This window comes from Aptenodytes patagonicus, chromosome 4, assembly GCF_965638725.1.
Source record: "Aptenodytes patagonicus chromosome 4, bAptPat1.pri.cur, whole genome shotgun sequence".
Taxonomy (NCBI): Eukaryota; Metazoa; Chordata; class Aves; order Sphenisciformes; family Spheniscidae; genus Aptenodytes; species Aptenodytes patagonicus.
The window spans coordinates 70,978,408-70,994,506 of record NC_134952.1 but is presented as its reverse complement, the minus strand read 5'-3'; the positions used below and the strand labels follow the sequence as shown (position 1 = coordinate 70,994,506).

The 16,099-nt window shown below is 38.6% G+C and overlaps 1 protein-coding gene across 4 annotated transcripts in view; it reads right to left on the bottom strand.

The window, feature by feature from the left end:
- Nucleotides 1-16,099, bottom strand: part of INPP4B (inositol polyphosphate-4-phosphatase type II B) — a 328,856-nt gene that overhangs the window by 284,047 nt on the left and 28,710 nt on the right. For all 4 annotated transcript variants that reach the window (XM_076337143.1, XM_076337145.1, XM_076337141.1 and 1 more), the window contains exons 2-3: nt 4,860-5,082; nt 2,084-2,142 (exon numbers count right to left, since the gene is read on the bottom strand). In XM_076337143.1, the coding sequence (XP_076193258.1) occupies nt 2,084-2,142; nt 4,860-4,971 (171 nt within the window). In that variant the 5' untranslated portion in view covers nt 4,972-5,082. The remainder of the gene's footprint in view (nt 1-2,083; nt 2,143-4,859; nt 5,083-16,099) is intronic.

Here is a 16,099-nt window from a genome sequence, read left to right as displayed (position 1 = left end):
GAGAGATCTGTCTTTGTCAAAGAAGCTATCCTTTACAGTACCCAACAGATGAAGCCTCTGAAAATGACTGTTTCACAAATTCCTAGGATATAAGCTGACTAGGAAGTGCCACATCATTTAGTTTGGGCTATTGTAAGACACTGCCCTTTAATCACTCAGTGGTCTTTGTACTGAGCGTACTAAGTTGTGACATTTTAAAACTGCGCACCCGCTATATCTCACCACACTTGGGTTTCAGTGGCCAATCATCCTGTGATCATTTGAATTTGTTTGTCTTCCATTTCCAAGTTTTTCTCTTATTGTGACCTCCCTAATTAAAGAAAGTACCTGATAAAATCACCTTTTGAAAACACATTGACATTAATCAAGCCACCAGTCTTTTTGATAAGCTAAGATTTGTCGAATCGCCTGGTTCCTTCAGTAATGTGGTTTTCTAGCACTGACCTAGACATAGAGATAAAAATCACCCACCTATTTAACTGGTTCAGTCAAACCACAGCATTTCAAGGGGAATTCCCATTTATTTACTGCAAGCCTAAAACATTGCAGTAACCAGCCATTACTTTGTGTCTCATCCTTGAGGTTTCTCAAAATACAGCTTTGCATTTGAACAGCCTGAGTGGACCTAGCGGGTTGGTTGATTTGCTGGTCCAACCGAGATTGCCTCATTCCATCCATCTGCACCTCATCCACACGTAAAAGAACCCACCGCACACCGTATGAACCTGCATACCAATCCACACTAAACCCTCTAGTATAGTAACATTAATTCTCCAAATTTCCAGAGCCAAACTGATAGCTATATTTACTTTCAGCAAAGCTCTCCTACTCCTCTCTTCACAGCTGCAAAGTTGATCAAAATGTTTCCTGAAACTGTTTTACAAAATGCCAGAGGCTCCCATGAAAACAGGACAGTTGGAGGAACATGGAGTAGAAGAGAGTAGTTTGAACTTAATGCCCTTTACCAAAAATAGTTTCTGCAAGTCATACAGCAGAACGATGGTGTATGAGGGTGTGACAAAGGGGTGGCCATGAGCTTGCTTTTTACCTACATAAAACTTGTTGGTCCTTTTACCACCCAGGGGAATGCAGCCTCAAGCCAGAGAAACCTTTACGTCATACTGTCTCATTTTGTTTGCATACATACAGAAATCTATCACATGCTCCTGAACAGTGCTTTGAAAGCAAATACTGCTTTAAAAGTATACCATATGTGCACATTCATCACTATATTAAAATAAGCCGCTATATCACATTGAAAAATCTTTCAAACAGAATATACAATCTGTCAAGCAGTACTATCATTTCCATCCAACTGCTGGCCCATACAGTATAAAAATATCCTAGGAGCCAATTCTAAAATACTTGCTGTTAACAGGTAAGCATCCATATTACTCCCTAATTCTTTACAATCCAGTGCTATTTTCAGGCAACTACAGAAGCAGCGTTCATAATATCAGACAGAAAGGGTAAGAAAAAGAGTAATTCCATACTTAGTGCTCGTTCCTTCCAGAGGATGAGTGGCCTCAACTCCTAATAAAGCCAATAGCAAATGAGGGCATTCAGCAGCTCCTGCAAGACTTCCATTGCGTGTCAGGGTCAGACCCTATTTTAATAGGCCCTTCATTTTAGGCATATAATTGCTCTTTACAACAAACGAAGAGAAAAATAACACCACTCTTCATAACAAATTTAGTTATAAAACCACCCTAAAAAAATTGTAGTAGGGGTCTGAAATTGCATCTTCAACTTTACCACAACAGCTCATTTAGCTGCGAGATTTTGCTTTCATTATTCCAGTGGGTTTGGTGGAATAATTCTGGATTTAGACCCGTGTATGTTATGAGCAGAACCTGGCCATAGACTATTTATGATTCAGCTAAAGGATGCTGATATCATGAAGAATACCTAGGGCTACAGAAGGCAAACAATGGATTTTTTTTCATCTCCACTATTCTAATAATAGTGATTTTTTTTTTTGGTCCCTAAAAGCACAATGCCAATAGCTATCATGAAAAAGGATTACTCATGTTCCTACAGATTAGACTAACACATCAAGAAAAGCAGTAGGAAAGTGAATTACCTTATTTTTCATTAGAAAAAGCAGATTTCCTTTCAGTCGGCACCATCTCTCTCTTGGTTCTGTATGCAAAGAAGTAAGACATTAATAAAAACAACCTTTTGTCTTCACACATTAAATGCTTCTTAAAGAAGATGCATTAGTTATAAAGGTCAGAAGAGAAAATCATTAACCAAAAAAAGCCAACTTCACTCAGCAGCTGCCTATGTACAACATGCTGTTAAATGCCAAATAACTTCCCAGAAGGTTTCTTCTACTCTGCAGCTTAGAGAATTGGTGACTGCAACATACACTCAATTGTGTTTTCTCTGCTTTTCTCTCTTTTCCTCACATGAAAGCAGAAACAGCCACTTCAGCATGGAATGGCTTTTGCTTCCATCATTTCAAGAGATGAAATATAATCCTTGTTAAGACACAAAAACATTTACTATTCCACTTAGATTAGAACATGCTAATCTGAATTTACAATTTTCAGAAAATAAAGACTGAGCAAATGAGGTCTAAATATTTACTACACTTTTTGAAAGGGCTTAACCAATGGGAATAACAACATATTTGTTTATACACACATGCAGGCAAGTAATCAAACGTTTAGGAACAGGGAATGTTTCAGAACTTTATGGTCAGTGAGTGGGTCAAAAAACTTCAAAAAGTTATTCTTCTAAACTAGCCATTTTTAAAATTGCATCATTTTTCTTTTTAAAAAAGTACTTGTATACATATCTGTAGGTACAGATAGCTACATATACTTATTATAGACATATACAGATATAGATCTCACAGACGAACGTGATCTCTTTAGACAAACCCTACATCACCTCTTAACAGAGAAAGGAACATTTTTACACAAGATGTATTCTTTTTTATTTTTGAGAGGGCACATGAAACCCCATGTCTCCAGACAGCAGCCAGCCTTGAATTGCTGGAAGAACAGCTGTACCCTAAGGTCATGTTATTCCACAACTGCCTCTGTGGAACTCTTGTACTTCCCTCAAAGCTGGCCACCACTAGAGACATAATATTGACCAGGGGGATGTCTTGTTACAGTAAATAAACAAACAAAATTCTCTTTTCCTCTTGATAATTTTAATTAAGATGTTTCACTAGGCAACATTTGAAAAAAAATCAGAATAGCTGTTCCCCCACAAGAATGTGGAAGGTTTACACTCACAGGCACTGGGACTTACAATAACCGTTTTCAGTTATAACCTGGGGCTTTTTTTAGAAAAGGAATTGAAGTTCCCGGATCTTTCCGGACCTACTAAAGTGCAAGAACAATACAGAAAAGAACATAATATAAAATTGATGCACATCCACCAACTAAAAGTCTAAACACAGTTATCAGATCCGAGTATGTTGTTTTACAGTACAAGTACAGGACTCTGCTAAGACTAAATTCCATCCTGCAGAACCCTGAGGACATCAGAAGGAAGGAATCCTATCACATCCACACTGCAGTTTTTTCTAATAAAAGATATTTTTATATAGGATTGGGAAAGTCACTACCTCATAAGTGTGAAAAATAAGCAAGTCCAAAGATTAGTCAGACTAACAATGACAAGTCTATCAGTGAATAGTACGTACAGTGACCAAAATGCCTTGAGAGAAATGACCCTTCTCTCAAGGGGTTATAATCTGACTGCTGGGAGCCAGAAGGATTTACTGGGCAATAGGAACATCCTACATGTGCATAATTTCTTAAACACTTTCCTAGAATCTACCACCACTGACCATAGCACAGATAGCCCATGATAGAGGGCTAGATGAACATTTGCTCTGTTTCTGGTCAACCTAAGGATTTTAGCAGCAATATTAGTACTCAATGTATTCATAAGTGAAGAAAAATTCAAAACATCCTCATAAACATCAGATATTCACTGGGCAGGGCTTGATATGCTGCCTACAATGAGAACACAGGGAGGGAATCCTGTTGAGGAACCCCAAAGCAGCCAGAAGTGGATGTTCACTAGTACTCTGTCCAGGAAGTTTGCTGCATCCTCCACAGGAAACTCTGGATATTTGTCACTAGAAAATGTATAAAATATTCTGAAAATGTGGCACAAAATTTTCTCAGTCCCTTATCATAATTGAGTCTGTGCCGGTTTTGGGTTGTTTTGTTGTTTGTTTTTTTTTTTTTTCCCCTCTAATAAAATAAAAGTAAATATAATCACAATGAAGATCAACTGGGACAAGTGAAAATAGAACATTTGCCATTGCTGAAATTATTGTATTAGGACTGATTTTACAGCTAAACAGGAGCTATTTCCTAACAGCTACTGAGGGAACAGACATTTATTCAAGCTTACTGGAAATTGAAAGACATTTAAAATATGATCATAAAAGCCTGAAGAAATCTGCAAAGGAGGTGGGAAGCGAGCCATGGAAAAAAATCTATAATAAAAGAACACAGTTTTGGGGGGTGGGAGGGGCAGGTCCTGAGAAACTGGATATCTAAACTTTAAAACATGGCAACTAATGACTGGTGACTAGCAATCACTAGTAGTAAAAAACAATCTTTCTTTATAGGAAAAAATAATAATAATGTTAAGGACCAAGTACTGTTTCTCAGGTATATGACAAAGGAAACTTGAAAACTTGAGCAAACTGAAGAGCTGGCTTTAAACTTCTTTATTTAGAAAGGTATTTAGCATGACTCAAGCATCAGTAATGAAGAAAACCGAAAACTCTGAGGTATATGCAATTAGTGAAACTGTAAGCTGACAACTGCAGAAAACATGCGCATCAACCACAGGTAGTTTTCAATGCAAGTCACTTTTACCTATTAATTTTTCATCCCCGACCACTCTGCAAATCTTCAGCTTTCCTTCCTTGTCAAAACAACCTGATGGGCGCCTGGCCAGCGAAGCCAGATCTTTAGTATTGAATCTCATGGGGTTGCCAGGGAAGAGGATGAAGATGAGTAAGAGATGGAGGAGGACAATGATGATGCTAGTTAGTTTGTTGAAGCTGAGCAAAGTCTAGGCAGCAGATATGAAGGTCAACTGAAATATTAAAAACAAAACAAAAAAGAAAACAAGAGATGCTGCTGTTTATTGTGATTTCCACTGTTGTGTACTCCAAACACTGTACTTTCTTTCATAGGATGGGAGCAGTGTAAGTAATAGGGAAAAAACCAGAGGTTACATAGGTGACATTTTCTCCCCACACACTTTTTAAGTAACATGTAGTTTTGCTTTCCAGTGTCTCTATAACCGCATGCAGAAGCTGTAATTTTATGCAGTATTTCCACAGTTTACCAATACTGCTAAAAATATATTTTGGCTATAGGCATATAAATAACTAGAAAGCTCAAATATGCATTCATGGGGCAGGGGGAGGGGGAAGATTGCCTTGTACTTCCACCTCCTTCACAGGAACAATAACTGTAATAAAATATGAAGTGTTAAATATAAGAGTTCACCACATACTCAAGTATTCATGTTTTACTATACTGACACTGATTAGGACACTGAGCGCTTCCCTTTTGTTCATGGTATATTTTAACAGTTTTCAATTCTTTTGGAACATTTTCTTCTGTGTTTTCAGAAAACGAGTTGTCGTCCTGTTCCCCCCCCCAAAAAAAAAGCCAGTTTTCATTTATTAGAACTTCATCTACTGAACTTAGTGAAAAAATTCTACTTGACACAAATATAAGACATCTTTCTCTCAGACCCCCTCCTCTGTTTACCTGAAATTATTGCAATATTAGGTTCAGTAGCTGTACTTTTGACCAGTGGAAGTTCGGAAACAAATATTTTTGTCCAAATTGCAATTAACACAGCACCACTGCTGCAAAGACAAGAAAATAAGGCCAGAAAAGTAGTTCTAAATAGATCATCCTTTTAATCCCCAAAATTTTCTATGCTCTTAATATCCAACCCTTTTGTAAAGGCCTTTCTCAAAAAAGAATTATTGGTATCACCCTTACACAATCAAGTAACAGAAGTTTGTCAGATGGCTTTTAATACTCCTATACACTTTAAAAAAAAAGCGCCCAATCCTCAGCATGTGGGCTTCAGAAGCTAGCTTCTGTCTCTAGATCAGAAGCCGTTGTTCTTCAGAGGACAGCACTGACATCTTTATCTGATGGAAAACTACAACTCTTCACAATTTCTGATCAAGTTCCTCTCAACTGTTGAGGTGAAGAACAAGTTACATTTTCTACGCTGTATCTTTCTGTGGGCCCTTTCATTCCTACTTTTCCCTTTATATTCTCTTACTTTGCTCAAGGTTATCCCTCAATCAATGACTGCTGTTGTGTCCTTTAATTTCCAGTCGCCAAACCACAGCCAATTCAAAAAGCACTACAACAGTGAAAGCAGACCTAGCTTAACTATTACTTTGTACATATGAAATATGGCCGAGCCATAAATAGGACGTTCAGAAGACAAATCTCCAAGTAATTTTTCCTCCCTCCCAGGAAGGTTCCACAATTCTATGGAGAACTGCCATAAAGCTAAAAGCTCTTTTAAGTTTCCCTTTCATTACCAAATATCTTTGCAAGCAAGAAACAGAATATGTGCAAGCAGTCCCAACACATATCTAAGCAGTAGAAGGCTGCACCTTCAACTTTTCCATTCATTCCCACACATACACCTTCTTTCTTGTTTTCCCTTTAGCATGAGCACCTATACTTCTTTTTTTAAGCCCATGTTCACGCCTTTGACTACATTTCATAACCTTGTTGAAACTGTAACCTCATAACCTTATGGTCATCACAGAACCTGACCTGCAATTTACAACATACAAGGATGCTGCTGTGCCCAAAATGAGTTACTGACTCCAACAGAGGCTCCACGCAGGTGCAGCTGGCTGCCTATGTTTGGTAAATTGATAGACTACAACTGTGGAAAGATGAGTCATACAGCACTTACAAAAAGGGTATTTATCATACATTGTAATCTAATACTACAAGCATACTCAGCATTGAAGACCGAATCCGTGGGGGGTGGGGTGGGGGCAGGGAAGATGCTGGCTCGGCCACATGATACGCAAAACCCAGCCACGATGACCCTTGCAGAGGCTTACTAGGGCATACAGGGACTTTGGAACTGGCAACGTGTATATTCCTCCTAGCCTCTGTATGCTGAATGGAATTAATTGTTGGTTTTGTTTTACAGCCACAGACTGTATTTTTAACAACAGAGCACACAGTGTTTGCAATAGACCTATTTGTTTAAAAAAAAAAAAAAAAAAAACCACAAAAAAACCAAAAACCCAAACATAAGCTTGGCAAGGTAAATAATTTTTGTGATCTCTAACCATGCACCATTTTGTTATCGGCTGGTCCCATCTCAGGCAGATATCTTGCACACCTTTCACATAGCTCATTGGTAGTCTTCTTGTTTTCGAGAACATAGTTCTAGAAATTCAGCTGCAGCCTACTTAGTTATTGGTTTGTGAACTAATCAGTTCCAGTCCATTTTATAAACACCTTATAAATCTACCCTAAACAGCATCTTCAGCTACATACAGTTACTTTAGCTTGCTTCAATCTTTTTGAGTAGCATGGAGGAAGTCAGACCCTATGAGTCTGGTCCCAGATGGAAGAGTCATTGAAAACCATCAATAACTGAATAAAACCTATGCTATCAAAGTGATGAAGGTTACTGGCTAAACTCTAATCATGCTTAAATGCAGTAATTACTGTAATGCATGGACATCTGGACTCCACATAGAACTGCAAGACACAGAAGACCAGGGGATGAGACAAATTGTAAACTGCTATTTAAGAAAGCTTTTGCTTTACAGCAAAGGGAAAAAACAGAGCCAGGTAAACAGAACATTTTGGGTTTCTGGAAAGGCTATTGAAAGGAATAAAGAAACTCCAGGAGGAGATGTGCATATTGATTTTGGTTTTCCCCCCGCCCAAGGGAGATGATCTATCTCTTGCACTCATCTATCAGTAAAGTGGTAATGGTCTAGAAATTCCTTTTATCACATCTGTGCGTCACTTGCTCTGCATATGAGCCATAAAATGTAAATCATGTGGGACAGTAAGAGTGGTACACAGCAGTTAAAACCCTTGAGACAGCATGCTTCAGTACATATAAGCCAGTACCAGTCTTGAAATTCAAGGCAGCTGGGCCAGCAGAGTTCCACAGTGATAATAATCAAGGTACCTGTTCCCTGGAAGTTTGCCAGAGAAGCTAAACTAATCTGACAGTGTCTGAATATTATTCAGACCTAAAAGGCATAACAGATCATAGGATTCAAACTTGGGTTTAACTTGGAAATTCGATGACCATCCAGAGGTGATCACAGCCAGCGTTAACACAACAATAAAATTAAAGGTAAAAAACCCCGATAGAAGTGTCTATCTTCAGCTGCAGCACTGGCTCTCCCTGAAGGAGCAGAAAGACTTTTTAGCTCAATAATCCACTTCCCTTCTGTCTCCATTTCAGAATAAAGCTGTCAGTCAGGGAAACTACTTAGTCATATAGTGCCTTTAAATGTTTCTCCCAGCTAATCTTTTTCCTAGCATGAACTCAGACAGGAAAGATATTCTCTTCAGTTATTTAATACCAGTGGTTCAAGAGACAGGCATTATTTAATACTCGTGGTTAGAGAGAGAGAGGCATGTTGAATCTAAAGTCCCTCTCAACATTTTTCCCCGCACAATCACCACAACCATAATTTAAAAGGAAACCAGACCAGTCAATTACTTGTGGGTGGCCAGGAGAGAGAGAGGTGGAGGAGTCTATGTCCTTGGAAGCAATAATTTTAGAACAGATGACAGTTTTGACAGCTCATGGACCACAAAATTTATGAAGTCTCTTGTTGGATGTCCCCTGTCCCCCTGCATTTGCAATCATAGTTTTCATGATCACCTTCTATGGACATGGGGCAATCAGAACTATTTGATTCACGTGACAGAAAAAGAGCTGAGACGTATTGTAACTGTTAAGCACCAGCCATATAGTTGCACATTTTTTATTACCACAATGAGAGAAATGTACATTTTTGATCACTTGAAGAGATGGAAACCTACCTCTTACCCTATACATAAATGTTAGAAGTCAATCAAAACTAGTAGCGTGTTCAAGTAATCTTAAATACAAGAAAGTTTTATCATGCAAGACCTGCACAAAACTGACTTCAGCACATAAGACTAGCATGAAAAAAGCTACACATTAAAAAAATTTGCAACTGATCTCCAACTCTTGCACCCTGCAGGACAGCTACTAAGACATATTTTATTAGTTTCGGATAACCACCAAGCTGTACCTGTTCAAAGCAGTAGGAGCAGGAGGTCACTAGTGCCAATACAAAAGAGAGTAACCACCTTCATGGCTGCATACGCTACCCTGAAACGACATTTTCAGCACTATCTTTTAGGTTCCAAGTTTTCTTATGTATCTTAAGCACAGTTCAACATTAAAGAAATTAGTGCATAATACCTCACAGCTTTCATTAGTACTGCATTTAATTCTAGATATTCTGGTAAAGTGTTAAAAGACAAGCTTTCTAATGATGCAATCTCCTAAACCTCTAAAACAAAGTCAGTAAAATAGGCTGCCCGATTTCATAGTTTAGCAATTTCAAAAAGAAAAACACTAGAACTCACGTCTGCAAGTCCTCAGAGACCCTGCCAAATACATTCTAAACTTCCCTTCTCTTCCTTTGAAGAGGTACAATATTTTTAGTTCACATCATTTTGTATTAAGAACTTCTTCATACACACAGCACAGGAATCGGCCTTCAAAAAGAAAGCTGCAGAATTAGTCCACAATTTTGTCTTCAAGAATTATATTCTTTTTAAGCAAGAGTTATTGCTAATTCCACATACTATCTCTTAATTTCACCCATAGAGTAATTATTAGACCATAAAATACAAATAAGACACATCATGCCCCCCCCCATCAAAATTCTCCATTCTATCACTGATCCCTGCACAGTCAAACAAACCACCAGGTTTTCTGTCTTGGACTGAGGAAATAAGAGTGCAATGCAGAGTCAGCAAAAAGAATTAATAAATGACAGGAGTTTCAAATATGTAGATATATTGATATAGCTAAATGAAAAGCTTGACAGTCTAAACTGTATTTAAGTTTTACCTTGAAAATCATTAACACATGATCAGCTGATTAGGGAAGAACACTGTCCTGGCTTACATAAATTCAGAGATGGTATTCCAAAGAAGGTTTCAGGGGACCTGCAGATGGCAACCTTAACACAAAGGCATAAAACAGTAGGGGAACATTCGTCTTACAACGGAATCTTCCTTTTAGTATTCCCCCCCGCCTCACTGAGGTAAGATAGGCAAGATTTATATACTGAGTATCACTAAATGCTAGGTTATCTACAGAAGGTATCCATTGGCAATATGAAGTTATTTCTTTCTATATGAAGTTAAAGATGCCTATCAGCTGGCTGCATGCAGTCAAGCTAGCTGATTGTACCCATGGAAAATTTCAGTTTATTTCTAACTTTTCGATCTCTTCACTTCTGTCTCCTGGCTATTTTATTTCCGACTAGCAAGTTCAAAGCTAGGCTGATCATATATTGTTTGTAATTTTCACTTATACTTTGGTAGGTTGCCAGTACTATTGTAATCTATTTGAACAGATTATCAACTTACACTAGTTCAAATGTTGCTTCCTACCATTTATCAGCCATTGTGGCCTTCCAAAAAAAAAAAGAATAAAAAATGACAGGCCTGCGATATTCAGGAAGTTAGTGAGCCATGTCACTTCCTAGGACACCCTTTACTGAGCTTTCCTAGTTTGCATAAGACAACAGTAACCTAGAAAAACAATTCTGAATTTTTTTTTTTGTGTATAGAGGGAAGGTAACAGAAACATTACATAGTTATCTGTTTTTCCCCAATACTACCAGTGGTCATTTCAGTTGTATTTTCTGTTGAAACACACACACACCATATTGTAATAACTTTTATGCCTTTACCCTCCCTAAGTTCTCTGATCCGTCACCCTTACCTCACAGTGCCCTAAAAAAATGGCATAGGAGCTCCAGCCAACAAGACTCTCCCTAACCAGAGCCATGCCTTCTTCCAAGGGAGGCATGACCTTGCAATGGCATAATACAGCACCACAAAAACCAACCAGCACCCTTGTATCAGTATCACTACTGTCTGCAAGTCCCTTTTAAAGTCTTGTTAAAGTCTTTAAAAGCAAAGTATCTATTGAAAAAAAGCTGCAAGAGGTGAGATATTCTGTTTGGAGACAGATAATGAAAAAATAAAACGCTGGCTTGGATCGAAGGTATTCCCTTCAGCTGGAAAAAAAAAAAAGCAACCATAGAGAACAGGTTTGTCAATTCCCTAGTCAAGCAAATTCCTAATGATTCGTGTAGTTTCCCAGAGTTCAAACGTGACCTTTCAGAAAAAAAAGATATTCTTGCATTTCACTTTCCCTGAAAAGGATAATACAAACACTTACTGCAAACAGGTATAACCTGGTACACCCACTGAACCATGTACTTCTAGCTACTGATACTGATCCAACTGAAAAACAGCTCTGTGAAAAAGAAGTCATTTATCAGTTGTGGGAGTTGCCCCGCGTGGTTCACGGCCTAACAAACTGTACCACGCGAGGCAGAGGATTGAACAAGAATGAGACTGCTGCTTTCGCCAGCACGGCCACCTTACCGTGACCCGAAGTGTTCCAACTGCAACTTCCCTCAGGCTGTGCTTGAGCAGCCACTGACCTGACACAGGTGCAGGCTCCTGGGGAAAGGGAGACCTTCTTCCCCATGGCAGCACTAGTGCTGATGTAGCCACACACTCAGCTTAAGGAACTCATCTTGACGAAAACCAACCTAACCAAGCTGTTCCCTGATCCCACTGGCTACCTGGCTGCAGAAATGCCAGTGCCAGCCCAACACAGAGGACAAAAACGTGCACCCACAGGTAACCTTTCTGCAGATGACCACAGATATGTCAGCTTAGTATGATGGTATAACTGCAGCCTTAGGACAAAATTCAAGTATGAAGGACTTCAAACCATAGTCCTTACTCAACAAGGTTCCTGGCAAATCCAAATAAATCCATGAGCTTTTCTCAAATTTCCAACTATACTTTCAAGGAACACTGTCTTAAATTCCTCTTTTTCCCACATCTGCTCAGGTGACTGCCTGCCCAGCCACGCTGCCTCCCTTCCACTGCTGCAGAGCACAACTGCACTGGCTACAACTTTCTCTTGGGCCAGCAAGAGAGCTGGATTATGGAAGTTATCCACTTTAAAACCAGTGCTTGAAAACAAATACCAGAAGATTAAGTCAGTCTTCCAAAACCCTATTCAAAGGTGACTGCATCAATTAATGTTTCAAAGACATCAGCTACACACAAATGACTCTTAATATGAGTTCAGCCACTATTAGGACACCATGCTTTCAGAGCAGGTGGTCTCCAGCTAATTAGCATTTCAGTCACTACTTAGTTACAGATTTATTTACACAGCAGATTCCTTTCTCTAGTCTCCAGGAATGCAAACACACCAACTTTTTGTAACCTGCCATTTCAAACAAAACAAAAACAAAAACCAAAGCAAACCTGAGTATAGTATAGCTCAATTCACAGCTGACGGTAGGCAAACCAATCTGGAGGAGGTAGTGTGCTGGGACCACTGATTCCATAAAGAAAGGGACAAGGGAAGGATACAGTAACCAGTTTCAAAAACATATTGCACTATATTAAAAATGGCAGTGAGCTCCATTCTGCAAGATACAGTATCTGAGTGGCAATAACTGGAACTTTTGCCCCTAGAAAACTTATTTCCTCTCTCTCTCCCATATCTATAAAGATGCAAAAGGTGGAGGCAAACTTAAAATACAACATTGCTATGACATCAATTTTACTGGTCATTTTTACTATAACAGACAAGTTACTGTACTAAGACTGCAGCTTGTACTCTGTAAGATAGATTTTTTTTTTTTAATCTTAAAAAGTTTGCAGTCCCCAAATGACTTTGAATTTCTTAACCTTTTTTGCTTTGCATCATATCCTAGAACCAAACAAATTTGACAGTCTTGGCATCTATATTGACAGCAAAAAAAAAAAAAAGAAAGAAAAAAGAAAAAAAATAAGAAGATTACCACATTGCTGAGAAAACATAGTGATGAAAGCTTCTACTTCCCCCCATCCCCCAGATTTGTGATATCTGGGGTTTATCCAAGCTATAAATATTTAAAAGATTTTTAACAGCAAATTTGAAAGATTTGGGGTTCATTTGAGCTCTAAAAAGATTTTAGCTAGAAGATGACTGAGTCAAGTCACCAACATCAAGTAAAATACCGTATTTTAACATTAGAGATATAAAGTACTTGGAACAAAATCCCTTCACTAAGTTTCAGACAGCTCTGGAGTTCACCACCATTTTTCTTTTGGTATTAACAGGAAGGAACCCCTCCCAGTTTTCTTAATAGTATCAATTCTGCTTTGGCTGTCTTTCCCCCACATGGTCTTGAAGAAAATAACAGAAGTATTTTTCCTTACAGAAACTCTTTAAGACACCTGTGAAGACCCAGCAGAGGCTTCCATTTCACTATCCCACAGTTAGAGGAGACCATGAACTCTCCTGCTCCTGCACTTTCCAAGGGAAAGAGATTACTGGGTTTCCCTCAGTTACCTCTAAACTGACAGAAGGAAAGCATGGAAAAGTAAGGGAATTAATATTTGATGATGATCTTTAATTTGAATAATTAAAAGTCAACCAAAATACTAGGGGGGAAAAAAAAAAAATCTTTATATGAAGCACATTCCCTACTTAAATATATTGTTCCTGAAAGTTCACAAATACCTGGTTACCTACATTTCTAATTAAAAAGCTGGTATCACTGTTGAGAACAATTGCTGAACAAATAAATCTAGGAAATGGTGACTTAGTGCTGTTACATTAAGGAAGAGCAATAAGTCATTTTAACTGTGTCTCAATAATGATTCAATTTCTACATGCAATGGAAGTGTCAGTTCAGCAGAAACCATTATGTCACCTGGGGAAGGGAACATTCAGGGATAGATGCAAAACAAAGTTATGGGGGGGGGAGAAAATGCAACAAAACTCATGGAACATGAAAATCACTAAGGACGTTACTGCTTTATACTGATCAGGCAGCCACAGCAATAACAAGTCATTTTTTGACCTTTTGCCTTAAGATCAACAACATATCCTCAATTAGCAGAGAGGAATAAAGTCTACATATTTTAAAGCATGAATAAGACATCTCAAGAAGACTCACAATTTTTTTAAACCAAGCTGCTGCTGAAACCTCCCTAAATTCATCCAAAGTGGAAAAAAGATTAGAAGAAAGTAAGAGGTGATGCTTTAGAACCACAACTTGAATCCAAGGCCAAAGGACGATACAGAAGATGATCAAGCTCTCCCCACATACCTATTTCAATTAAGATTAGGACCGCCCAACCTGCATATTTGCAAGTACAAAAGCTCTCTTCCTTGGCTTATTCCATGGTGACCTATGTGACTGCTGATTTTGTGGCTGCAGAATTCCTCGCTATTACGACCTGTAATCGACACAGACACCATGTGTGTAAAGTCAAAACCTACTACCGCGTTCCCACGCAGACAGGCAATTCGAGAAGTGTAACACTTCACTCAAGTAAACTTAAAATTTCCTATTCTTGAATATCCATCATTACACTACCTGTTTTCACTACTATGCAGCTTTTCACTAGCTGGAAACACCAAGGAAATGAAAAAAATCCTGGAAAATAAATTAAATCTTATTTCATAAGTTATTAATTGGGCAATAGAGCCATATATTCAACTGGATTTCTGCATGCAGTTATCTACCCTGTAACATATGACACCCTACTCTTCAGCTATAAGGGGTCACGGGCAAATGTTTTGCAAATATTTTTTTAAACAACCTTAGTCTAAGAAGTTGGAACTGACAAATATCCCAGCTACATAAAACCCACCAAAAATACATGTTTTTCAGATTAAACCTCATGCAAAGATAAAAAGTTCATAGCAATAACTTAAAGAAAAATAAGGCTGTCGCAGTTGTACACAAAATACAAAGTTCAAGAGTTGGTTTCATAAGATATTCATGCTCCTTAGGTACAGAATTTTTTGGGTAAAGAGCCCATGACTTCAGTGGTACGACACAATTATTACAAAACAGGTATGTCTGAATTAAATTAATGGCTTTGCATTAAACATGAAACATAACTATGATTTTTAGTAGAGGCAGTCCAGGACTGAAGGTTTCTGTGATGAAAACCAAAGGGGCACAGTAGTACAAGCCAAGCCCCTTGGCACAGAAACTGAGCTTGCCTCAGGATGTGATTGGTTGGTAACAGCCTCTTTTCCATCCCTAGTAAAAATCACACCCGATTGCCCAGCTTGGAAAAGCTGCTCAACATCTAACTGAAGGATATCACCTACATTTTAATCAGACCTACATACTTTGAAGGATTTTCAGCTTCTAAAACACCTGGCAAGGGCAAGAATAAACGGTCAAGAATAAACCAGCCGGAAGCAGAGAAACAGAAGGGGACCAACAAACCCAAAGCACCAAAAAAATCTGACTCTAAAAAGGCTAAAAAAAAAAAAAAAAAAAAAAAAAAAAAGAGAACATCCCTCAGAGCTTCAGCTTCCAAAGCTCTGCAGTGGTGCTTACAAACAGGCTGTTCCCTGGTTGCGTTTGCACTCTTTGCTTTCCTGTCATCCTGTCACAGAGGTAAAGCAGAATACCTACAGCCTGGCCAGAGCTTTGAGCAAGCTCCTGTCAGCAATCTGGGGAATAGTAAGCTTTTGACACGTGTTCGCAGCAGGCAGTGATGCAGCAGTAGGGTCTCACAGCCTACGGAGAGGGCCTTCACACAACAAGCACAGTCTGAGGAAGATGCCTTCCAAGTAAAAATAGTGGCTGGACTAAACTCAATCCCAGTCAGCACTGGAGTAGTTATCAATGCTTACTAGTAACATAAAGCCAGATATTGGAGAAGAATATAGCCATACAGCTGGAGTGACTATGTAACAGTACAATTAATTCAGCACAAAAATAAATTTGAATAATACCATGATGAACTATCTT